At 37.2% G+C, this 26,537-nt stretch overlaps 1 protein-coding gene across 1 annotated transcript in view; it reads right to left on the bottom strand.

The window, feature by feature from the left end:
• CNTLN (centlein) overlaps positions 1-26,537 on the bottom strand; it is a 282,434-nt gene that overhangs the window by 6,842 nt on the left and 249,055 nt on the right. Inside the window, exons 20-25 of the mRNA XM_067553128.1 lie at positions 24,074-24,171; positions 22,161-22,287; positions 20,331-20,468; positions 19,767-19,952; positions 4,695-4,892; positions 3,090-3,167 (exon numbers count right to left, since the gene is read on the bottom strand). Of these exons, the coding sequence (XP_067409229.1) occupies positions 3,090-3,167; positions 4,695-4,892; positions 19,767-19,952; positions 20,331-20,468; positions 22,161-22,287; positions 24,074-24,171 (825 nt within the window). The remainder of the gene's footprint in view (positions 1-3,089; positions 3,168-4,694; positions 4,893-19,766; positions 19,953-20,330; positions 20,469-22,160; positions 22,288-24,073; positions 24,172-26,537) is intronic.

Raw genomic sequence — 26,537 nt, 5'->3', positions numbered from 1 at the left:
CAGTCAAAATGTAGCTTTAGACAATGTGTGTTTATAAATATTACAACAGCATTCCCAACTTAGCCATTTCCTTAAATAATACAATTCTTATTTGAATAATATTTTGAAAAGTAAATTTCTCTATTTAGATTGCACAGGGGCAGTTCTTCACATGTGCTTGTACAATAGCTAGTACAGTAAGACCTGGATTCTGACCAGTGTCTCTGGGCACTACTGTAGTATACTTATTAATCATAGCAATAGTAATACTTTTCTAAAGCCAGCATAAATACAAACCCTTTCAGGTCATAACAGTGCAGAAAATAGAAGTGTAGATGAAGAATAAAACAGAGTTGTGCTATAGTAGTTTATGATTACACTCTAGGGGAATCTATAAAATGACATTAAAAGCAACTAGTGCTTCCGCCAGTCTCCCCCAAAATTTCTAATGCAGCAGTAAAACAGCATATGTCAGTAATAAAAATAAAATGTCTATGACATTTTAAATGTTATCGTACTGTCACAGTGGAATAAAATTAGCTTGAAAAATGATCTAAAGGGATATGATGCAGTTCATTATGTATAACAGCAACAGCAGCAGTTTCCCAATGTTCATAAAGGTTTCTCCATTAAATTTACCTCCAGTCAATAATTAGGAGTCCACAAATAAACCTAGGCAATTAAATCAATACTGCTGGGCAATTATGTTCCAGAGTCCTGGCTCAATGGCACAAAAAGACACTATATCAAACTGCAGTGATCTGATGCAATTTTCTTCAGGACATTTTCTCACAATAAGTGCAGAAAGGAAGCCTGAGATGCCATATCGCAGATGTGTTTGTGTACATAGAATATAAATGTATATCACTGTGCAAAGTCTACATTTTATTCTGATTAGAGTCCTGACAAAAAATTCCCATTTTTTCACTGTTAGTTTTAGCATTTCAGATCAGCATTTTTAGAAACATGTATTAAAAGGAAACACAATATCCACCAATGCACAAAACCTGACTTGAAAATTTTAAAGGGCCATATCCTCCTCCATGGGCTACTCCCATGTAGGACCAGGAAAGTCCAGGAGCTTCCATTTGTAGTTTTCATCACATCCATCTATTGGAGGCATGATTTAATACCCCACACAGAAGAGGAAGCAAATACTGACCCCAAACCAGCCAATTCCTTCGTTTCCACCAGGCTCTTAGCAAAACTTCTCCTATCTCCAATGGCTACCAGGGGTCTCCCATACCCCTAGAATCCCTGCCAGGGAAAGGGAGCAAGGTTGCTCATAGCACAGAGAGGGGAACAGGTAAGTTAATGATGATCACCAGTAACGTACTCACTAAATTTCCATGAGTTAGAGACAAGAAAAGTGATCCTGCTGAAAGCAACCAACCCCTGCTCCTTCCCTAACTGATGTTCCTAGTACCTTTGGAGCCTTAAGAATTGGGCTTCTGTGAGATCATAGAAAGAGGTACGTGGTCACAAAGACAACACGCTCCTCACACTCGATGCTCTGGTTTTTCATCCCCTCTGCTTGTGGTGGTGGTGAAGATAAGACCCTAAATCTTGTATTTAGTTTACCTCTATGATCTTTATGATGGTGCAAAGGAAAAAATCAGATCTGAATTAAGAAAGAATATAGACTAGAGCATGATTCTTATTCTGCAGATGTCTAAACTGTCCCCAGTATGAACCATGCACATCATTTATTCCTATGATTTATTAAAGTTTATGTTTAAAATTTCTTAAATCTTAAGGAATGTAGACGAAGAGCGATCATGCTTTTGTTTCTGTTTTGCATATAGCACTAAAACGATTTAAATGACGTTGACAAAGCTGCACTGCTTGTGGCAAGACCGATGCAATTTAATGGGTATTTCAATCTCCTCTGCTGCAGCAATTAAGCAGCTTTCGGGGCAGTATCTTAAGATAATGAATGAAGAAAAGCAATCACCATTTTAATAGCAGATTACGGGATTTAATCTTGACACTGAAATATTTTTTTTTTTGCATTAATTATTATTTGCTGTCTAGTAATGACTAGGCTCAGAAATGGCTTTCAAAATATTTTAAATTATCTATTTTTCTTATTAGAAATGAGATATACAGCTTATGCACCCACATTATTGCATATAGATTTAACTTAATAAATTAAACATTATTTTATTTCAGATATTAGCTACACACAATCAGAAGATAACTAAAGTATAATGAAAAAGTTTTAAGATCCAGTGGATGTTGTCAGTGATGTCCAAACAACAACTGACTATGACTAGAAAAGCAGGGCTCTCACCTGCCAATAAACTGCCCTTGATCACTTACAAGAGGGGAGTATCCCAGCAGACTGTGTGTGTATTAAAAAAAAAGACTTGAAAGAGAAGAAAAAGTACCACACAGGTCACAGCGGCAGTCTCAGAGGACCCTCAGGGATTTCAACTAGTCTCAGCCTTGTCATCCTCTATGCAGCCTTCCACTCTGCCCAGAAAATGTCGATAGGAAAATGTTTGAGGGGCCTCTGGTGGAAATTTTTTCATTCTTTCTGCATTGACAGGATGCCAAATCAATATTTACTTCCCACTAACAAGCTGCTCGAGGTCTCAGTAGAAAATATTGTAGAGAATGCGGGAAGACACGGTAATAAACAGCTGTCTGGCTGTGAGGAAAACATGAATTGACTGGAAACAGGTCCATAGTAAAAGGTCACTGAAACCCATGAACTCCTCAGGTGTCCATATCAACTACTGACTTTAAAGGCACATAATAAAAAATCTCTTTTTCCTAAGAGGTATGAAAGAATGGATCCTTTTCACTCTACCAAGCATACAGATTGACTCAATAATTTAATTAATACATTTGTGAAGATGTGTGCTGGTTTTCCCCAGATTCTTTTCATCTGTTAAGTTAGCTAGTACAAATATGGTGTTAACTTCTCCTCTGTCTCATGCAATACCTCGTAGTTAAAGAGAAGTAGAAAAGAAACATTAGAAAATAATTACGTTGCACTGTATGAATGATTACTATTAAAGCTATATAATTAGTTAGATTAGAAAGTTATAATTCATTAAATGAATAAAGTTATATTCACTAAATAGATAAATACAATTTATTACCTGTCCTTCAAGAAGTTTCTGTATGTAGCACAGCCATTCCTTATCCTTTTCAACTTCCATTTTAGCCCTTTCTGTTTGCTAAAAACAGAATAAATATGAATTACATAGTATTTTGCTACTATTATATTCACAGAAGATACAGGACAGTAACAGACAACCATAAGTGCATTTTTGCACACCAATTGAGCAATTGCGTGTGTAAATGGGGACAATATTTTGAGAACTGGCTGTTCTAAACTGGATCTGCAAATCTTTGAGGGCTTCCATTGCATTTACACAACCTATATTTGCACATGCAACTGGATAACTGCATGCCCAGTTCCTCTTTGCACATGAAAATACACTTGTGTGTATGAATGAATATATGTGCAAATTTTACAAATGCAATTGAAGAAGTCACTTTGGAAATTTTGGATCTATACATTGATTAATAAAATAAAACATGCATGTGACGTATACATACAGTGCAAGTATATCAATTGTACATTTACATTTCTTTGTGTGTGTGTGTGTGTTATACACAAACACTTACAATACACATTATATCAGAATATAGGACCTGATTCTGATCTCAGTTACACTGATAGGAGTAAATTCATTGAAATCAATGAACCTATAGAGGTGTAAAATAGGTCTTAAGCGAGAAAGAAATCAGACCTATAATGTATTTGTGTAATGCACACACACACACACACAGAGTGCAATTGCTTTAAAAGTGTGGAACACACCCTTTGTAGCTTCTGCAATGTGAAGTGCTAAGAAAGCTAACAGTCTGTTGTGACAATGTGAATGTATTATCACTACTAGTCAACATTTTCCAACTAATAGCACACACACAGACCGCAGACCACAGGTTGGGAACTGCTCGTTTACATCTTTTTTACTCACTATTTAGCTTTATTTCAGCTTGATCAACTAATATAACATATTTATTACCGAGCACTTAGACGATATCAGATCAAATATTCTGTCATATAACTATGATAGGCTCAAGAAAGAAAAGCAACAGGCCCTTTAGCAGAAAACACCGTTTAATAGCATAACTTTAACAGTTACTAAAATTAGAGAAAACATGCACAAGTAAACTGATTTTGGTATGACATGATGCATTCCAAATTGCTTCATTAGTACTGAAGTCCACCTACAAAATGAAAGTTGTATGTGACATTATCAAATTTCCTCACAAAAAATGGAAATTACCAAGGATTTTGAAATAATTAAAATCTCCACATCCCCATGTTAAAATCAGTAAATTTATTTTTTTAATTTATGCATTCACAACTGTCTGCACTATAACCTTGCTCCTTCTATTTGTCCCTTTATTCACCTCTTACATTTTGTCTATATCTTAGATTGTGAACTCTCTAAGGAAGGCACTGTCTTTATGTTATCTCTTTGTCAGTGTCTAATGCAGTGAGGTCTTGATCCATGACTGGGAGTTCTTGGGTGCTACTGCAGTAGTTATAATAAATAAATAAAATGCTGGGCCACATCCTCAGTTGATGAAAACTGTAGTAGCTCCATTGATTTTCACATGGAGCTGCACTAATTAACACCAGCTCAGGATATGCCCTTTATCCTAAAATAGTCCTTAAAATAGCTTACCTCATCATCTTCTGTATCTAGCATCTCTGCTAGATCAGTCTTTGAAATATTAAGGATAGATGCTGCCAAGGACTGGGCTCGGTGGACAGACTCTTTGGAAAGATACTTATTGCTTTCTTTCTCTTCTTGTATTCTTTTAGCACGTCTGATTCGCATTCTCATCTCCTGAACATTACGCTGTAACTCTCTGGTTAAGGCCTAGAACATATGAGAGAGAGAAAAAGATACACTACTATAATTTTGTGAAAGTGCAAATGCTATGAAAGGTAAACTTTAAACTGTAAGCTTCTTGGGACAGGAACTCCTTTTCATTTTCTGCCACTGTTTAAATAATAAAGTCTGAAACAAAAATGAAAAGGTAGATGCAATATAGAAAACAAACTCATTTAATCTCATCCGGTCATTCCGTTGCATATTTTTGTCAGCTGTATCTAAAATAAGTTACCTCATATCACTCCCTTTAACATAAAACATATTCATAGTGCAAGCAAAGATTAGACTGATACAGATTCAATGGGACAAAGTCATCCTTAGAGTAACTTCACTGATCTCAGTGGAGTTACACCAGAACCGGATTTGCCCCACTATGTTCAAGCAACAATATTAGTTAGATTGATTTGCCGGCTGCCACATCAAGTAGCAAAAAGTTGTCTTTTTGTTCAGAAGTGGGCACTATGCTTCCTACCACATGACCACAATGAAACATCATTCAAATAGCGCTTATTAATTCCTTCCTTCTTTGTTCATTTCGCCAATCCCCAATCACCAGAAGTAGTGATTATCAAGTCTGCTAATTGGTGGCCACATACTTGGCGCACAAGTAAGCAAAGAGTAGAAAATTTCAGGTGACTGTCAGAGAAAGCTTCCTGACAGTGAGATATATAGTATTAATCTATGAAATATCTTCCCCAAAGGACATGGACATGGTGTGAGCCCATCACAAAGAATATATAAAATGAGACAAAACATGAGAAAAAGTACAGTAAGAAACACCCCACAGTGACCAGGAGATGGCCTCAATGACCTAATGGATCTTTTCCATCTCTAAACTTCTCTGATTGAATGAAATAGCAGCCCCAGAGCACAAGCACTAAGCCACCAGGCTGACAATACAAGTGTATTTTTTAAAGTGTGACACATGCACTTTGTCTGATGCAGAGAAAAGTGAGTGGTATTTAAAGATTGCTAGCTGGGGAGAGTTGAGAGAACAGCAGTAGCGCACTGTCAGAAGATCCAACTAGTGTGCCCAACTGGCACCAGGAGCCAAACAATTGTTTGGAGCCAAACAAGCAATTGTTTACAAATAATACCCTAGGTGAATTTAAGATTGAAGAATAAGGGTTTTCTTTTGATCATCAGATCCAGGATTATTTTTAATAAACTATCTTTCTCCAACAGCTGATACATTCCTGAAAATTCTTTCCATATTCAACGCTAACAAGCACCGAATACCTTAGTCTCATATAAAATTGATTGCAGAATTATGAAGCCTGTTTATTGGCATTTTGGGTAAAGTACTTTTCAGCCTTCAGTGTAATCAAAACACAGTTAACGTATTTGAAACAAATCTTAACAGATTTCTCTGATCTCAAGATCTATTCATTATCTTCTCGTTACTTTCACAATTTAATATTTTGTTACAATTAGTTAAACTATCCTTATTATAAACTGCATTCCCCTAACATGGATTCTAAAGGTACAACTCCACTTACAGTGGTGTGCAGAGTACAGGCAGTGCACACCCAGTCAGTATGGGTACAAACAGCAGTGGACGGTGAGTGACAGCTTAGGTGAGAAGAGTAGAGCTGAGTGCCCTACACTCCTGAACTCTAGTGTAATGTACCCTACACGGCTCTCTACATGTCCAAGCAGTGCTTCTCATGTTTACACCTCTATTTGTAGCAGTGTAGTTGCCTGTTGCTTCTCTGCTGCTGGAGCCTCTTCTCACCGCAGTGAAAGGCTCCGGCACTGAGAAAGGCCACTGGTAGCCACACACCGCAGTGACAGGTCTGATTTCACTGCGGCATGTGTAGTTCCTCTACTCTACACGCTGCTGTAAGTGTAGACAAGTCACGATGGGTACAATGAAAGCAGAGCATGTATTCCAATCTGTCCAATGTTAAGAATAGCAAAAGGATTCCGGGCTCTTGTGGTATTTTCAATATAACATCTTGAGACAGTTTACTTCCATTATATTTCTAAAGCTGACCAGTCAGCTGACTGGAGGGAAAAGTCAGAACCTGGGATTTTCAAAAGAATCTAAGGGAATTAGGCCCTATTCTCTACAAGGCAAATTAAAAGTAGCCATGTAGGTGTTGCTTTAATGTTGTATCTCAGGCTTCCCTGTCCCTGTAGGCTTTGAGCGCTCGAACCCTAGCTGAGCCACAACAACTACATGGCTATTTTTAGCATGCTAGCACGAGCCCCGCTAACACACACAGGTGGATCTAGGCCGGGAAGCTCGCTCGCAGATGCAATGCAGACATATCCGAACGGAGACTGGAAGCCACTGTCAAAATGATTTAAACAGCTAACCAATTTCTAACAGGGTTTGGTTTGTGTTGAACCAAAGTGTGTTGAACAGAGTATAAACACTGTTCTCTAATTCAGTAAAGGTCCGATACAGACTGTACAAGATTAAGATTTACTCTGCTCTGAGGTTCCAAACTAATCAAGCATTTCCCATTGCGTATTTTAATATTTTAAATGTTTTGAAAGAGATAGCATTATAGACAAACTGCTGCAGAATGTGGCTTTAATATAGTATTCATGTACAATGACAACACCTTTATTAGTATTAGCAATGCCAGCACTTGCTCTTTCTTTTTGTTTTCCTTTGTCTCAAAGCTAGGGATATTTTCTTGCTCAAGTCATTTTCCCAGCTTAGACGTTACTGTCAGATTTATTCCTGTGGGACACACTTAGCTTCTACCAGCCGACTGGCGTGGGAATCCCTGATTAATTCCTGAAAATGGCTCTACAACACATCAGTGCAATTGCTACTGGGCCAGCTATATATAATACAATAGTTTAAATCTCCAACCCTTTTTAAGCAGTAGAAATTATCACATTATCTATAAGCTGCATGTAGTTAAATAGATATAACTATGTATTATAACAACAACCCATACAATGATGATTACAAAATAATTTCCATTACAAACCTTGTTTCCATATTTTCCTAACTTTCTGAAACATTCATTTTTGGGTGAAAATTTTCCATTCTTAGTCTCTACAAAAAGTGACTTTTTTTTAAGTTTGAGAAATGTATCTTTTGCCATTTTTGTGATCTACATGGATGAAAAAATTACATTCCCTATTTTTAAAAATGGTCACACACTTTTACAGGATATATACACACTGACAGCAGTAAATTCGCCGCCGTCAAATTGATCTATCCGGGTCGATTGAGCGGCAGTGAAGACCCGCTCAATCGATCCAGAAGTCGATTCAAATAAACCACCTCCTCGAAAGGCATAGCGCTGTGTCGACGGTAACTTATTTTCTGTCAGTGCCACGCTGTGGAGACGACGCACTAAAGGGAAGTTAGGAAGTTGCCAGGAGTTACGCAAGCTACTCTGCGTGGCTTGCGTAACTTCCGTCGACTGCCGCTGAATTTCCTGGTAAGTGTGTACTAAGCCACACAAAGATAACTTGGAAGTAGTGTAACTTTGAAAACTGGCATGCATGATAAAGTGTCCACACTCAGGAGTAAATCCATGACCAAGTTTGAAAAACATTGATTGGATAATGATAAAGCTTCCCATCTCCCCCTATAGATTATTCCCATGTAGGGGAGTAGGAACTATGCATTCCCCCATGCAAAAGGCTGGAGGTTCAACCTGCTAACCACCCAAATTTACAATTGACATGAGTTGAACTTGGACCATTGCAATGGTACTTGATGATGGCCTCAATGCCTACAATTATGGATTTAATTACTGTGATTACTTACACAAATAGCCCTGTAGCTGTCTGAAGAATCACTTGCATGTGGAATCCTTGATTTATATGCATAGTCAAGATAACCGTGTGCACAAATGTAGGGAAGCAACTATGCAAGCAATGAGTGCATAAATGAGCTTCTGCTTTCTAAAAAGAAAACAGAGCCCAGAAAAATCACCAGTCAGGAAGTGCAAAAGTTAAGATTCTAAAAAGCAGGGTTACTCATTTTTTTATGAATGCAAAGGGAACGCATAAAAAAATTTACTCATGCAAAGAGAATACTTGAAAGACTAGCAGGGTTTGGCCCCATATGTACAACATAAACACTGTAATGGAATTGTTTAACCCTTGAAATTTCAAATATAATAGTAACAACTTGGACACACCACTTTTTAAGGCTATTACAGCATATAGTTGTCAATAAAAATAATTTCTAATCATAACTTGTAATAGTAACACAAAGTCAAATTTCAGACTATAATCATTGAAATTTCTCTCCCTGCAAAAACTTACTTTGCAATCTGAACAATTATTATTTGTATTATAGTAGTACGTACAGGCCCCAGCTTAGATCAGGGCCCCATTACCCCAGGTGCTGTAAAAACACACAGTGACAAACCGTCCTTGCCACAAAGAGCTTAAAACCTATTCTAAATAGACAAGACAGGCAGAGGGTGGGATGGATAAGAGAGGCATGCACCAGGTCAGTGGCAGAGCCAGTGGCACCCACATCTCCTTAGTTTGAGTTGAGTGCCCTATCTGCAGACCAAACTGCCTCTCCAAAATACTTGCCAAAAATAGTTTTAAATACTATTTAAATAATAAGTTTTAAATGGCTTTCAATTAGCACCCTTTCCCCACAACTCAGAGGTAACCAAATCTTTTTGTAGGTGTTTCCTTGTTTCTCTATACTACTGAGAGAAGCTCAATTATCACTTTCACTACAACAAATAGAACTTTCTGGAGGAAAGCCTCAAATCCCTCCCTCTCCCACTCCACTAGAAAGGGCAAAAGGGCAGAAGCAGCGTAAAGATGCCAGAGAGAGGGGCAGCGCGGGGCAAAACAGGACTGCAGCACACAGCACTGTGCCACAGCGGGGAGACCCAAGAGGCTGCTGTAACTAAGGTTACATCCACACTGCAATCGGAGGTGTGACTGCAGCACACGTCAACAGACCCAAGCGATCTTTAATCTAGCTAGTGCGAGTATCAAGAGCAGTTAAGCCACAGCAGCACCAGCTTCAACGTGGGCTGTCCAAGCTCACGTGGAACCCTGGGTACTTACCTGAGTGGCTAGCGTGTGGTGCCACAGTTTCACTGCTACTGGTACGCATGCTAGCTAGACTAAAGCTAGCTTGGGTATGTCTACATGTGCAGCAGTGTAGACATGTCCTTAGATAGGACCCCAGGGCTGTAATGTTGTGTTGCCAATATGTTGTGCTTTATTTTTAATGGTTCAAAATCTCCTCATCTGATAGTTTATTGACAAAACACTAAAGTTACTGCTGCCACACTTATATTGTGTTCTAGCATTTACAACCTGACAATATGTAAACTTTCTGGCCCAGGTTCTGCTTGGTTACCATCTGTACGTAGTTGTGGGACAAAGAAGAGCGGAATTTGGGCTACTTTTTCTTAGAAAAAAATAAATAATCAAACCAAAATGTTTTAAAATACTTTTACAAAATGAAACAAAACGAAAGTTGCAATACAAAGAAGTGATAGAAACAAGATGATTACCCAAAGAATTTCAAAGGTAAACTTCAGTCTTGGAAAGAAGAATAAATATATATTGAAATGCTAGGGTACAATAGAGTCAGGTTGATGCACACAATTTAAAAACAAAGGACTGATACCTCAATAGCGCTAAGAACTGCTCTGGACTCACCTGAATCCAAGGGCACACGGCACCTTGCAGGAATGCTATAACTGAAGGACTTTAAGGATTGCATTGTGAAGAGGGATCAAGAAATTGCAGTACATTTACAAAAAATATATATATCTGTATACACATATATGTGCATATGTACAGGCTAAGAAAAACCTGCTACACATTCTTTTGCAAAAGAAATGCAGGCGTGCTCATGCACCAAGTTTTGGAGCACAGATCTCAACTTTCTGCCTTTTAAAATGTAGCCTGAAAAGTCAGTTAATATTATAACAGAAAAAAAGAAAAAAAATAGTGATTGTAGCACATAGTGACCGAAAATAGGAATTTCAGTGTGTGCAATTGTATGTCCAATTCTGATCTCAAATCAGTTTTACACTGGTGTTAACTGTGCTGACTTTAATGGAATTATTCCTGATTCACATTGGAAAAATGCAGAGGAGAATCAGGTGCTTTTTGTTGATAATTTAAAAAAAAATACTGTTATTCCCCAAATCTTTCCAAAATATATTTTTCACTTCCCATCCAAGCTTGTTTGCCTAAATATCATACCCCGCAATACAAAGGTAAAAAGATCCAAGTAATTGAAGTAAGAGATATAAATCTGTAATTTACTCCTTAAGTACATCATTTTAACTATCTTTCCCTCTGACTTCTCTCAAACAGTCACAGGTGGAGAAAACCACAGGGAATAAACAGTTTAAAATATTTTTGAATAATTTTGAGATTAACAGGTCAAGGACACTAAATACACTGTGCTGAGTTTCCTAAAAAGTGTTAATTTATTAATTAGTTCAATACAAACTAAATAATTTATTGTAACCTTTTACAAATTTTACCTTGTTTCTAAGACAAACCAGATTTAAATGAACAGGTAGGAATGGAATTACACTGGCTAATTATAGTCTAACCTGAATCTATGTAAGGAATTGTACAATTGATTTAGGAGTTTCTTCAATTGTCTTTCTCTCCTTCATGATCATCAGCTTTGCTGCTAATGTTCTGTTATATCTCCAGCCAGATTTCTTGTCCAATGTAGATAATTACTTTGTTTTTTCTCTTTTTTTTATCCTTACCACTTGTGTATTGACGTTAAAAGTTGAATATGTTCAGAGCATCTCTTGTAATGTAACACAGACTAGATGTGTGGACAAAGCCCCTCCCCACTGAAGTTGTATCAAATGGACACCTCATCTCTAGAATACAGGAGGTCAGACACCTCTTGACAAGAGAGGTACTTAATCTTTACAATCATTTTAGTGCTGATATACAGTAGGGAGTAGAAGGTCAAGAAATTCAGACTACAGGTCAGATCATTTTCAGGCTCATGTTTTTTCGTAAAGAACGTCAGTAAAGACTCTATAGTTCTTTGTCATCCTGCCACCAAACCTATAACACAACCACCATGTTTTGTGACCAAGCAAGAAGAAAGAAACATTAGCTTTCTCTGCACTAGTGAACAATAGCTGAATTTAAATGCATATAGTCACTGTGGACAGACAAACAGAATTTTGGTGGCAAAATATATTAATAACCCCAAAAAGCTGTTTAAGTGAAATGAGCAGTAATCATTTTCTAGTCCTATTTACTGTAAATTGGACTTTACTGTAACATAATAATACATTTTAGAGCGGATTCTCACTTCATTTACCCCAGGTTTTCCTGTGATTTAGAAGGGTGTAAACGGCACAGAGGTGAAGCAACATTATACAGCAGGTCAGCAATCCAGACATAAACAGAACCTAGGTTCCCTAACCTCCAGACTAGTGCCCTCCACTAGCTTCTCCATGCTGCCTCTCCACACAGACATCCACAAAACTTAAAAAATATAAAACAAACTCACTGCGTGAGGCCAAAAGGCACCTAAAACAAACAAAATTGCAAACCTAACTTTAAAAAGGCCAACTCTGTCGCTGCACGTGTCAGGAGGAGGAGCATTCCACAAATCTGGGGGTATGGAATGATAGATCTAAACAGCATTTCTTCTACCTTAGGCTATGTTTACACTGGCAGCGGCAAAATCGCCGCTGCCAGATCGATCTTTCATGATCGATTGAGCAGTCAGTGAGACCTGCTCAATCGATGAGGGAGTCGACTTAATAAGTCCACCTCCTCAACTAGCATAGCGCTGAGCCGACGAGAACACTTTTCCTGTCGGCTCAGCACAATGTGAACAGCGCGCAGAAGCAGTCGACGGGAGTTACGCAAACTACTCAGAGTAGTTTGCGTAACTCCCGTCGACTGCCACCGAATTTCCGGGTAAGTGTGAACAGGTGCCCATTCAGACTTGAGCTCTGAAAGCCCCATAATGCTCAAACCTAAAAGAATGAGCTGATAAACAGAGTGTAAGAATCTCAGAAATATATTTGGTAGCCAGCTGATTAAATGTCTTAAAAGTACAGTTCTGGTCTAAAATGAGTGACAAGATTAAAAAAAACCCTTCTTACCCCAAAGTTCGGCTCCCTGTAGGCATTCAGAGTCACACCTTTTGATTTTACTGATTAAATTAAGAGTTTTTATTACTTTTTTTTAACCTGTTAGGCACTACAAAGCAAACACAGGTGAGAAAGCGAGTTGGATTCTATTTCTATTTTTACATCACGGTTATTTAATTACAAAGCAAATCAATTGCATGACAGCAATAAATATTACAGATGCCACAGAGCATAACTTGGCGACAGGACGCTTATTACTGGAGATTATGCTGAGAAGGAAAGATCCAGTTTGACTATCCAGTCCCAGGCAGAGGCAGAGTTTGCTGGGCTGGCAATTAGGGAAAAAAAATTCTTTTACTTGTAAACTATACATATCTGCTCTGGAATCAATGACATTCAATAAACATGGAATCCCACAGTGCCATTTTTAAACTTGAAGTTTTCAGTCATTTTTCAAAGCAAAACTGAATTTAAATGTTACAACCAAACTATAAACTCACCAATACATACCCAATGCACTGAGTGATGTGGACAATAAGCAGAATCCCTCTGCTACCCCAATGACCACTCACAGAAGTAGATACTGGCAAGAGATGAGGATTTAGGGTTGTTTTTTTTTAATAGACTAATATATGGAACCTATTACAATAATCTGACTCATGTCAAAGGCATGCATCATGATTTGCATACATGAGAGGGTGTCAAAATCTGGTGATACTCATGAGATGGTAAAAAACTGCCTTAATCATGACTAGTATGTGATCACTTAATTTTACCCTTTGGTGAAGGATAGTGCCCAGAATATGAATTGTATTGGTCCTCTGAAGCAATCCCCCACCAAGAACTGTGAGGACTATGGAAATGCGATACTCTTCTCATATCTCTTTCCTGATTCAGTTAGCAGAATGACTTGTGGACAAGTAAGATTTATGTTCATTTATGCATTAATAAAACACAAATTTTGTTAACATAGTGCTCAAGCAAATTCTGTCCCTTTCTTAGTCCAGGAGGAACTCTACAGACATCTGGGTACCATCAACTATCAGGAGTAGGCCTGTGTAAACCCATCAAAGAAAAATTTCCAAGACACAGCATATATAAAGGCTGGAGAGCATCTTTTGAGGACTACTACTAAACTGTTCCAATCAACTGAAATAATTCTGCAAACCAGCCCATAAAGGGGCCACTACAAGGACTCCTTGCCACCTTACCAATGATGCAATGACAGTACCTCCAAAATAAGACTTTTAGATACCATCTCCAGCCCTCACCACACACAACCAGTCTCCTCGGCTTTGATAGTTCCTTAAGGCAAACCGTAACAGTGTCCAGAAAAGCAGCTATCAATTATGCCACTGCAAACACTGAATATCTCTCATAGGAATGCGACTGACAGAAGAGGCTCTGCATCAGTCACCACAGTTTGCACATGCAGTCCTGTTCATCTGCAGCAGGATGAATAGTCACTCCAACTACAGCCATTGGAGCACCACTGCAGCAGTAAAACTATCATCACTGCCTTTTGATACTTCATTTGCAGTTTGTCAAACTCTCTGATGGGTTTGTTCCAAAAGTACTATAAAAGTCCTTTTGTGATATCTGTTCAAAAGCCACTATATAGGAGGACTCAAGGGAAGGAGACTCCCATAGATATTCACTACAGCAGCTCTATAACCTTGGACAACATTGTTGCATTACTATAATTCCGTAACACTACAAGATAAGATTCAACATTAGTTATGTGAATCAGATGTAGAGACATTTGCCCAGGAGGATTACACACACAGATGCTGAAACACGTTATACCTTGCAATTTGGTTACACAGGATCAATCATTTTATCTATTTTTTTCTAAATTGTGATGCAGGCTGAAGACAAAAAATGTTAAATAATATTCTAGATGTTTTATCTACCCCCATATCACCTTTATCTGTTACAGAGAGAAAAAAACAAATGAAATGCATTTTTTCTACAGCTTAAAAATAATAGAAAATTCTGAGTAAGGAAAAGCTCTCTATTTATTCTTCAATTTTATTAATCAAGATTCTATCCATTAAGACATTTACATTATATTGGTGTACTGTATGCATCACTAACCATATGCCATCCCTAAACAGTAGGAGTTCAGCTATTCACTTCATTCATTAAAATCCACAGAGCCTATTATTCTGTTTACAGTTTAATAGATATTCACTGTCACTATTCAGGCCTCTGATTCAATTTGCCTAAATCCCAGCTGCAGAGTAATCCTGATGGAGATTAACTTAATTTATCACCAATTTCTTCTCAGAACCATCAACTGTTGGTGTTTCTTAATAAAAGCTGTAGTTCTTTTTTTTTTTTTTTTCCTGAAACCAGGACACCTAAGTGGAAAAACTGATCAGTATTTGATTTTTAAAATGGTAAATTGTTGTTGTGTTGGTGGGTTTTTTTGAGAGAGAGAGAGAGAAAGAGAAACTGTGTATTTTTCATGTAGACCATCCTCAACTTATAGGGCATTTTGCTGCATTATTTGCCACTTATAAAACTTCCTCAGGTCTGTGTTTTGTAAATGAAAATACTGATTTTCATCAGAGTTGCTTTCCTTTAATCACATATGGTTGATTCAGGTTAAACACAGATTGTCAGACTCCATCACCTGTCATAGCACAATACAAAGGAATCACACTGGATAGTTTTTTCTAGATAAAGCGATGACAATTAAGAGCATGCTTAATGGACCAGATGGTTTTCTTCTGGCTTTTAAATGTTCCCAATTGGGAACATATTTCCCATCAACTTGCAGCCGTGTCCAAGGTGTTCACTTTCAAAGCAAAACTGATAGTGTTCATTTACATAAATGGTACAATAACCATTCTCAATTCTAAACTGTCCCTGTAACCTAATAAAGTGATCTTTGTACAAACTAACACTAGCGCAACAGTTTAGAGTTTTAAAAATTACATGGGTTTCATCTGTGCAGTATTCTCTAGTTCTCTTATTTAATGGAGGCTGATCCATTCTTAACTTTAAATGCTGAGCATTTTTAGCCACTGCATTCCATGCACTTCCCCACTGCATTTAATAACATCTTCTGATGCAGACAGAGCTGATGAATGTGCAAGTCCTCTTGTTGGTGTGACAGTTCAACTGTCCACTCCTACCAGGGATGAACAAATCAAACAGTAAATCTGCTGACGGCTCTAAAGAATAGCAGTGTTCAATGAGACAAATATTGGCCAGACATCATCCAAGCGGTATTAGGTATCCATCCTGCATCTTTTCTAGGCAACCATTATTGGCTTGTGTTCTTTTCATATCCTGGACTCAGCAGGAAAGGAGATGGGAGAGATCACTGCCCAGATAGCCCCTGCCCTGGGTACAGGGAGGGAAAGAACTTCACTAGGAGAAAAGCTCCCCTGAGAAGGTGTAGAGATCTCTCTCCTTCCCCGTGCTGGGGAATTTTCAGTGTCCATGACAAGGGTTTCTCTTACTCCCTCCTTTCCCAGGAGACTGGTTCCCTGGGTGCGTGGGTCCATGAACGGGAGTGTGAGTGTGTGTTGCTTTTTTCCTAGGCAGGCGATGACCAAACAAGCCCAGAACATCTTCCATATATCAGTAATCTCCCCAATACAACCACCCACCAATTCACTAAGCCCTAATTCCAACAATCTCAGATTCTTTTCTGCATTTATTTAGCCAATAGGAAAATGTTTGAATTTTTCATATTGTCCCTCTAAAGAAAACTATAGCAAATGAGCAAAACACAGCACGCACAGACTTGGACCTACATTCCCTAATTTTTATTACTGAATTATCGGGCAGGGGCCTAATTAAAGCAATGTGTTGTTTTTTATGCATTTATCACAACTAATTTCTTTATCATCAGTTTTTGATACAGTTCCTGATCCAAAAGCTTTACAATCTAAATCAAACATAGAAAATGTAATATCTATGAAGTGATATATATATGTTGAAAATCCAAACTTTAAGTGTTGTCATTTATATTATATAAATAATGGACATGTGTTTTTAAAAGTGCGTAATATACCACCCACTGCTTTCATTAGGCCCCTGCCTGGTAATTCAGTAATAAATGCCAGGGAATGTTAGAACCTTTTCTTCAAGAATATACTGTAGTGAGTCCAATTCTATGTGTGCTCTGTTTTAGTAATTTGCTATAGTTTGCTTCAGAGGGACAATATGAAAAATGCAAACATTTTTCTATTGGCTAAAACACAATGAAAGGGCTCACATAAGCATGACTCACATGAGTGGATATGAAAGAAGAAAAGATGGCTGATTTGCATACAAGGAGAGAGCACAAAGTGCAGCATGGCAAAAAAACCCAAACCATGAAGATGGAAGTGGAAGCTGAATACAAATGGGGTTTTCAGAGATGGGCTTGAGAGGAAATGAGAGAAGAGATGTAGGCAATTGTAGAGATGTGGAATGAATTGAAAACAAGGAAAAGAAGCTTCAAGTTGCAAAATGTGAGAGAAAGCATGTGTAGGTATTTCAAAGAAGGCAGTGAGGTCAAAGTGGAGGATGAAGAATATTATTTTGTGGCAACATTTTGCATGTATTGAAGGAAGGTGAGATGAGAGGCATGGAGGCCGCGGAGGAGATTGCTTCAGGGCAAGTATTTTAGCGGTGAGGATGAAGCAGATGAGTTTTGGAGATGTGTTGCAGGAAGAAGCAATGGGACTTGGTGATAGAGTTGGGGCACAAGGAAAGAACGATGTCTGTGTGACAGAGAAGAGATTTAGATGAAACTACGAGAGAAGATAGGCTCACCAAGAGAAATAAGGAGGAAGTAGACAAGAAGAAGGGAGGACTGAGAAGAGACCCTGACGGACCCAATTATAGAGCAAATAGGGATTTATCACTGAGGACATTTAAGGAATAGGATAAAGGTAGGAGAACCAGGAGTACATAAAATTCTAAAAGCCAGAGAAGTGAACAAGCAGAGAAGATGGTGATTGACTTTATTAAAGTGGCTGATAGAGAAGGATGAGCACTGAAATGAAGCCCTTGCAATAAGGGTTTATAGATATAGAATAAGGTAGAGAAGAGACATGGGGGACAAGGGGAGGGCATAAACACACTGAATTTTGTCAAAGAAAAGAAGTAGGATTGTTTAGAATGTTTGAAAATTTACTTTACTTTTAATTATTTTAAAATTGCTTTGAGTTCTGTAATACTGTGCATAAAAACATAAGAACACCCCATATCGGGTCACTCCAGTGGTCCATCTAGCTCTGCATCCTGTCTTCTTCCAATGCCGGGCTGCTTCAGAGAGAATGAACAGAACAGGGCAATTATTCTGTTGTCCATTCCCAGCTTCTGACAATCAGAGGCTAGGGACATGCCCTTAATTATTTGTGTTGTCTTTCTCATGCCCTTTTTCCATGTCTAATATATCTTTTTTGAGATAGGGTGCTCAGAACTGCATGCTGTATTCAAGGTGTGGGAATATCATGGATTTATATAGTGGCATTATGATATTTGCTGTCTTATTTTTTATCCCTTTCCTAATGGCTCCTACCACTCTGTTAGCTTTTTTTGACTGCCACTGCACATTGTGCAGATGTTTTCAGAGAACTATCCACAAGGACTCCAAGATCTCTTTGTTGAGTGGCAACAGTTAATTTAGATCCCATCATTTTGCACGAATAGTTGGGAATATATTTTCCAATGTGCATTACTTTGCATTTATCAACATTGAATTTCACCTGCCATTTTGTTGCACAGTCACCCAATTTTGTGAGATCCTTTTGTAACACCTCGCAGTCTGCTTTGGACTTAACTATCTTGAGTAGTTTTGTATCTTCTGCAAATTTGGCCATCTCATTGTTTACCCCTTTTTCCAGATAATTTATTAATATGTTCAACAGCACTGGTCCCAGTACATATCCCTGGGGAACACCACTATTTACCTCTCTGCATTCTGCACTCTGCATTTATTCATACCCCTTGTTTCCTGTTTTTTTAACAGTTACTGATCCATGAGAGGACCTTCCCTCTTATCCCATGGCTGCTTACTTTGCTTAAGAGCCTTTGGCGAGGGACCTTGTCAAAAGCTTTCTGAAAATCTTGTCCACACGTTTGTTGACCCCCTCAAAAAATTATAATAGATTCGTGAGGCATGATTTCCCTTTACAAAAGCCATGTTGACTCTTCCTCAACAACTGTGTTCATCTATGTGTCTGATAATTGTGTTCTTTATTATAGTTTCAATCAATTTGCCTGATACTGATTGTAGAAGATCCCCCGGTAGGGGGCAGCGCCGGTGGCTCTCCCTCGGTGTCAATCTCCGACAATCTATGCTTCTTGCCGGGGTGGATTTACAGAGTCAACTTCTGGGGTGGATTGAATGAGTCTTCACTGCCGCTCAATCGAACCTGCAAAATCAATCCTGCGCTGCCACTGGCAGTATAGACATAGCCTGTGTGTGTGTGTATGCAGCAGAGTTAGTACTTCATTCTAGATAAAGTTTGTGAACCTTTTTTTTTAATGCATAAAAGATATACATTAATTATTCTAGACCTATTTTAAATAGAACCACCAGGGCATTTTTTCTCTTGGATAGACAGCACAGGCAATCATAGACAAAGGATGGCCTTACAACTTGTAGAAGCTTACACTAGGAGATGACTTGGCTGTCAGCGATTTCCTCCCACTCTGGACTTGCTCAGGGTAATATTTGGCCAGTATAAGAGTGGGATACCCCAAAGTATGGTGCCAAAAAGACCACTTGTATAGCTTGTGCTTGAGGTGCGGTGTCTGATCTAATGAACGATCAAAAGAGAAACAAAATTCCAACCTTCACAAATGTTATGAATTCTTCAACTTTGTCATTGGCCAGCAGCAGTTTCTTCTGCACTACTTCCAGTGCCTGCCCACTTTGCTTTGCCAAGCCATGGAGTTGCTGAGATGCAGTAGTCTCAAGTTCAGTCATGGCACATTCAGCTTCAATCATTTTACCTTCTAGATTGGTAAGCTTTAGATCCTGAAGCACATCAACATGAAAACAGCATTGGTATTGGAAGGTAGTTCTCATATCATTTTAGTCTAAAAATACACATTAGTTAACATTTACAATATACAATTTCACAGAAATCTTTATACATTACATCCAGATGTTATAAGGACTGAATTTTCAGTAATAATAAGGTAATATAGCTTCAAATCAAACTAAATAAAATCTTATATAGAGAGATGTACTATTATTCTGGTTTATATTCTCCTATAAGTATTTAAAATATTTAAGTTGCTGACCATGTAATTTCTAATTTAAAAAAAAAAATACTGTGCATGAAAATGTCAAGGAAAAGGGGGCAATAAAATTGTTCCATATTAATGTTACAGCAACACTCTAGTAATATACCTTTTTCCCCAACTCATCTTTAGCCTTGCGATACATCTGTTCATACTGTGATTTCTCTTTTGTAGCTACATTAAGCCTTTGCTTTAGTGAATCAATTGATGTTTTCTTGTTTGAACAGTCTTCAGTCAATGTCTTTACCTGAAGTAAAACCATAGGCAATTTGATTATTTAAACAGAAAACCTACAAACATGAATCAAAATCACAAGCAAACTTATTTTTGTTTTTACTGCATAAATTGACACTTAGATTAAAAACTTGGTAGAATTTCCAGCACTCACAATAGGCATTTAATAAGCAGCTGTAGCCTGTTACTGATCCAGCCAGAGATTATTTCATACAAAATTTGGTTGCATAAAGAGTGAAAGTCTAGACAGGTATGATATATGAATAAAAGCTCTTAAATTTACTTGCTGGATTGTAGCTTTTAGATACGTTTCACTAATACAATGAGCTAAGCCATAGTTTCGAATCTTTTTAACCACAGGGGGGAAAATAGCATATGCTAATCAAAACTTAGCTGGGAGAATGGTAATTGTCTACAATCTGATAGCATGCATAGTCTTCTGGATAACTCATGATAACTTTGTCATATGTAGTGAATAGTGATTTAGGCTAAATCAAAATGAAAGACTGTTCCTAGAAATAGAAATATTCTGACAGCAGATTGTATTAATCACACAGTCCTACAGATAATATACAGTATTGGTGAATTTCTCTGATCTTCAGCTGAAGATAATGTCATATTTTTCAATTTTATCCTCTACAAATAATGATTGAAATATATGGGCTCTGACCCTGCTGAAGCTGAAAAATGGGATGCTGAAAATGCTCAAAGAGGAATGCATAAGAGCAAAGTGTTACACTGAACTCTAAACTATTTTCTCTAAAAACAAAAACCAGGTATTTAGCTTGCTCCTTCCTCATTTTATCCCTCTCTCTCTCTCTTTGGTTGAGGATTCCTTAATGACACCTTATCTCTGGCACTGAGGGTAAGAGAGCAGCTCTCTCTAGAGCTGACAATGCTTAATGACTGCAAGCATAGGCTACTGTACGAGATGTGCAGCCAGCACTCGCTTTCTAAGAGAATAAAAGTATGTCTTGCTCGGCAAATTGTTTATTTCTATTTTGGGGTCATACATTGTATAACCTCATAGAGACCCACTAGTCTGCTCTCTTTATCAGGGATAAAGGGCCGCATTGCAATGCACTATATGGATATTATAAAAAGATGTCCTATCATACCTAAGATCTTCCACCTTGCATGAAATTCCACTAGATATTTAGGAAAAAACAATAATTTGAATGCTGACTTGTAAGTTTTAATTAAACATATAAGCAATATATGAAATGATAAAACCTGAATTTTGAATTATTGATAATGCTGCATTACAAGCAAGGAGTTTATATTGTTTAAAATACTAAAGCATTTAACCACACTAGATGGAAAATGTATGTAGATATATTTTGTGTCTCTGCAATTTGTATAGAATTACCCTAGTGTGATCTCTAATGCATTTTATACTGCTGTAAAGTATATGGCATTCCAGCAAGGCTACATACAGCAAATATCAACCCTGAGTTTTCTAAATATTCTGATTATTTAGTTACACTTCCCATGTATATACACTGAATTATGGTGTATTATACAATTAATGCAATCATCATGTACCAAATTCATATAAATCCAAAATGGATAGAACTGCAATCCGTTAATGAAATGTATCCTATGCTTAAAATTGTGATCCTATTTGTATAATTGGTTGGAATAACTTCTGCAAATCAAATGCAATTTATTTTTGGTATAAATATTAACAACAAATAAGAGGTACCTTTTTCTCAAAACTTTCTAATGTTTCATTAAAGGTTTTCTCAATTTCCTGGTTTGCTTTCAGCCGAGACCTTAAGTCTTCTATCAAATGTCTTTTCATATTTATGTCCCTTTCCATTCGAGAAATCCTTGAAATAAAGGGGAAAAGTCACAATACACACAGTATTAAGAAATGTGGTTAGAATATGGTTACTTTAAACAATTACAATAAATGAATGTACATTAAGTTTCACATATAGCTTTTGATTAGTTTCTAAAAAAATGATGGTGTAAATAGTTCCAATTTATCTTATTCCTGAAGCACAGCAGAGTACATTTAATCTCTTAATTTAGTAGTCCTATTAATTCAAACATTCCATTTTATTTGTGGTTTGCAGTTTTACAGTGGTTTATACTGTATTAAATTGTATTAAGGTGAAAGCACAACAATAATACTTTAGTGTATATTTATATAAAGAGACGCAGCTGTCGAAAATGTTTTTGAAACTTTAATGAATTAAGAAAAAACTGTTACTATTATGTGGTAGATACTTTCCAATCATTATGTATGTAGAATTATTTTTTAAAAGGGAATAATGTTTCCATTTCTAGAACTCATTAGTACACAGCAATATTGGGGAATTGCATCAATATGTAGCATCTGATAACCCATACTGTAATTTCAAATAAGATTCTTTCTTTTACAAAATCTTATAAAATAATTTAGCTCACACTTCATGTGACATCTTCTATATTGTATGATGCAGAAATGTGTGCCTTATGCAATGCTTCTTCAGCTGGTGTACAAATTAATATATTAAATATAAACACTGAGTATTTTCTAAATATGTTCATACAGCTGAGCTGTTTTTTTCCACATAAAAAAAGAATGGTAGCAGTATGTTCATACATAAAACATTGCTGACATGTCAATAGCATATAAAAGCAGCAAGAAAACTATAGTACAGTAAATTCCTTTAATCTATTTTCACTTTTGTATTGACACATTAGTGTTATTTGGGTGATCAGATGGAATACTTCTGACAAAGCAAATGCAATATGTGTTATATAAAAACAATATAATAAACAGTATTTACATTTTTTATCTAAATCTACACACAACAGTAGAAGGCTTCTTTATTTGTTTCTTAAGGCATTAACCAATAGAAAATATACACTATTGAAATGTTTTTTAAAGAATCCTCTATATTTCACGTGAGCAAATTGTATCATCAAGGAAAATTATAAGATTCTCTAAAATAAAAAATTGGGGATGCTCGGGTTGGTTTTATTAAAAAACTTTTGATCAGACAAAAAGTTCATAAATGTGCTAATATGTCATATTTATATCCTAAATATAACTGAAAAACAGTACTACAGCTGCTTTTACACTATGAAGCTGGGGGGTGGGGGGAATCTCAGTAGTACTTGTCAAATCAATATACATGAATTCCAAAGTTAAAATAAATCTTAATCAATTTAAATATAAACAAACACAACTATCCTTTTGCACTTTTTAGAAATATAAGACTGGATATTTAATCCAGTTTAAGTTTCTAAACCTTGACATGTCTCTTAGCCCCAAGGCAAAGAATTACTGTATTTGAAAGACTGCTTTTAGCACTGCTGAGACATTCATTTAGATTTACATCAAGGACAAGTAAGTCCACACTGGGGTCTGAATTCTTATTTTAGATATTCTTATTACAGTACAGAAATTGTAGCCAGCTAATCAGTCATCAGTTTATACAAAATGTGATCTTAATGTGTACTCCCTCTGATTTTCTGAAAAGCCTTAACAGTTTGCAAAATTTATCAAAAAGAGAGAAAGATGTCTATCTCAGAAAGTCTGGATCTGAAAAGGTTAATGTTAGAATAATTACATATCCTCCACTGGGTGGCACCAAACACAATGGATAGAGGAAGAGAACATACTTTTCTTGTAGTTCCTGCACCCTTTCTTCTTTTTCCTGGGCTTCATTTTTCAGAGACTTAATGGTGGTTGACTGTTTAGTGATTTCATTATTTGCATTCTAAATTGAAAAAATATTTATTAAAACATAAATAGAGTGGATTAAATATTATCTGAGATATAACCAAAAATGAATTTGTTTAAAATAAAAGGGCTCACTGTATAAAAGATTATTTTTGATTAACATTATTAAACATTTCATACCTATCGTGCTGTACAAAAGAACATTTTTATTCTCACATTTATCACAACTCTCTGCCTTTGAAAACGCATTCAAAACTGCTATTTTTTCACATGACAATAATTATACATTATAAATACTGTATATGTATGGTAAGTAAGAGGGAAGTAAAACTCTACCCGGTTAGTCTTGTGGAGTTTTCCTTGAACTGTGCCACTCTGGTGGGATGGTTTGGGGGATAAGGGACCCACATTTTTGAGACTATGGTTCCTCCCAATCCTTTTGATCTCAGGTATTTGCAAGAATAAAAAAACCCTCCCATCATGAGACAGCAGTCATGCTGCAAGAATGGCTGTTGCTCTACTGCCCCCTACAGCTATTAAACAGAAGACATGGAGACAACCACACCCAGTGGGTAGATTTCCATATACAAGTCCCTAGTCTCTGTAGGGGAATGCAGCAGCTCCAAACATCCTGCCATATGTAATTCCAGTGAAGAAGCATCAACTTGGGACAATGAAAGAGGGGTTAGTCAGTGCCGTCAAGGTGGCATTCCACCTGTTCTATACAATAAGAGGGAGATCTGCACAGAGAAGGGCCCCTTTGCATGCAGCTCAACAGGGGATGATCTGGCCTAGGATTAGATGCAGGTTAATTTAGGGTTCCTCTACACTGCCCTGCAGTTTGGACGATAGGGGGTGTGAATTACAGAATGCACCAAAGTCCTGCAACCCCCTCCCACCTGACATGGGCGCAAACTAAAAGGTACCTACTTTGCATTAACATAGTCCTCTTTAAACAGGACTATTTATGTTAGTGCAAACTAGGTACATTTTTGTTTGCACCCACATGGGGGTTTACAGTGCAGCACTTTGGTGAACGCTGTAATTCACACCCCTTTAGTCCAAATTACAGAGTAGTGTAGACACAGCTTTAAACACAGTCTGCAGAAAGAGAAATAAGAATTTAAATCAGTATCCATCTGACTATATGTTCAAATACATGTAGCTATTAGGGTTCTACAGCTGAAATCAGCAGTATAAATACATAACTGAGAGGTATTTTCAAAGCCCGAAGCAAGTGGCATACCCAAAAACTGCCTGGCTGGAAAATGCGTGCACAATAGGTGTGCATGCATTTTTGCAGGTTCAGTCATTGTGCTGGGCTTTGGTAATTTACCCATTAAGTCTAAAAGTGTGAGCGAATAGATCAGACAGGCAGTAAACAGAGATACTTGGAGAATTTCCTTGCTCAGTGCAGGCTTGTAACTCCCATTAACGTTAATGGGAGTATTGTACATAGCATCGTGCACCTCACGGGGAGTGCAGGCTCTTGTGTGTGTAGTTAGGTGTAAAGGATTGTTTTTAATCCATTGTACAGGCTCCTCTATTGCTACTGAAAATGTTAAATTAGAACAGGAAATGTTGGCTAGTCACTTATTTCAATAATGCTGTTTATTCTTCGCAGCCTGGGAACTTTCTTTCACTATTAAAAATGCTTTCCTAGGAGATTATACTGATCTTGGTTTTACATTTTTCAAAGAAAGTAAAAATTAAAAGCAGGTTGGTGATAAAAGCGAAAGCTGTTGAAAAATGTGGCAGTAAGTTTAACTTGAAGCTGGATTTCTTTTTATTAAAAAAAGATGTTTTGGTGGTAAATACAAACACACCGTAAAACATAAAGAATGATGTATAGTTTTATAACCTCTAAAATAAGATGAATGTAAGTAATAATTTTTGTGGTATAGTGAAGCTGAATGTCTTCTTTACTTGAGTAAGGACTGCAGGATTGATCTTAATGGAAATAAGTGTCAGTGATTTATTATACGAAGTGAAACATTTTAACGTGGCCTGAGATTCCAAAGTTTCTGAGTCTGGCATGTCACCTGATCCTGGAAACGTGAGGTTTAAACCAGAAAATTGTTAAAATGATAAATGACAGCAGAATGTTACTGAGTTTCCTGACCTGTTTGTTGAGCCTGACCTTCATTAGAGCGAAGCATAATACCCAGTTATATGGGTTTACATACCACATGTGAACATGAACACTTGTTTGAGAAGTGGGCCTCTTGCACATTCTTAGAATCAAAGACTCACAAAGAAGAGTTTGTTAAAACAACTATAAGAGCACTCACATCCAAAAGGGGATTACCTCTTCCTGCGGAAAGAAACTAGGGGAGGGTGTGCTGGAAGGGGAAGGAATGAAGAAAGCTTCTTCAAACAGGGTTGACGGTGTGTGTAAGAAGG

The sequence above is a fragment of the Emydura macquarii genome, unplaced genomic scaffold (assembly GCF_026122565.2).
Source record: "Emydura macquarii macquarii isolate MOO-44397 ecotype Brisbane River unplaced genomic scaffold, CSIRO-AGI_Emac_v2 contig_1451, whole genome shotgun sequence".
Classification (NCBI taxonomy): domain Eukaryota; kingdom Metazoa; phylum Chordata; order Testudines; family Chelidae; genus Emydura; species Emydura macquarii.
This window is presented reverse-complemented; position numbering and strand designations above follow the sequence as displayed.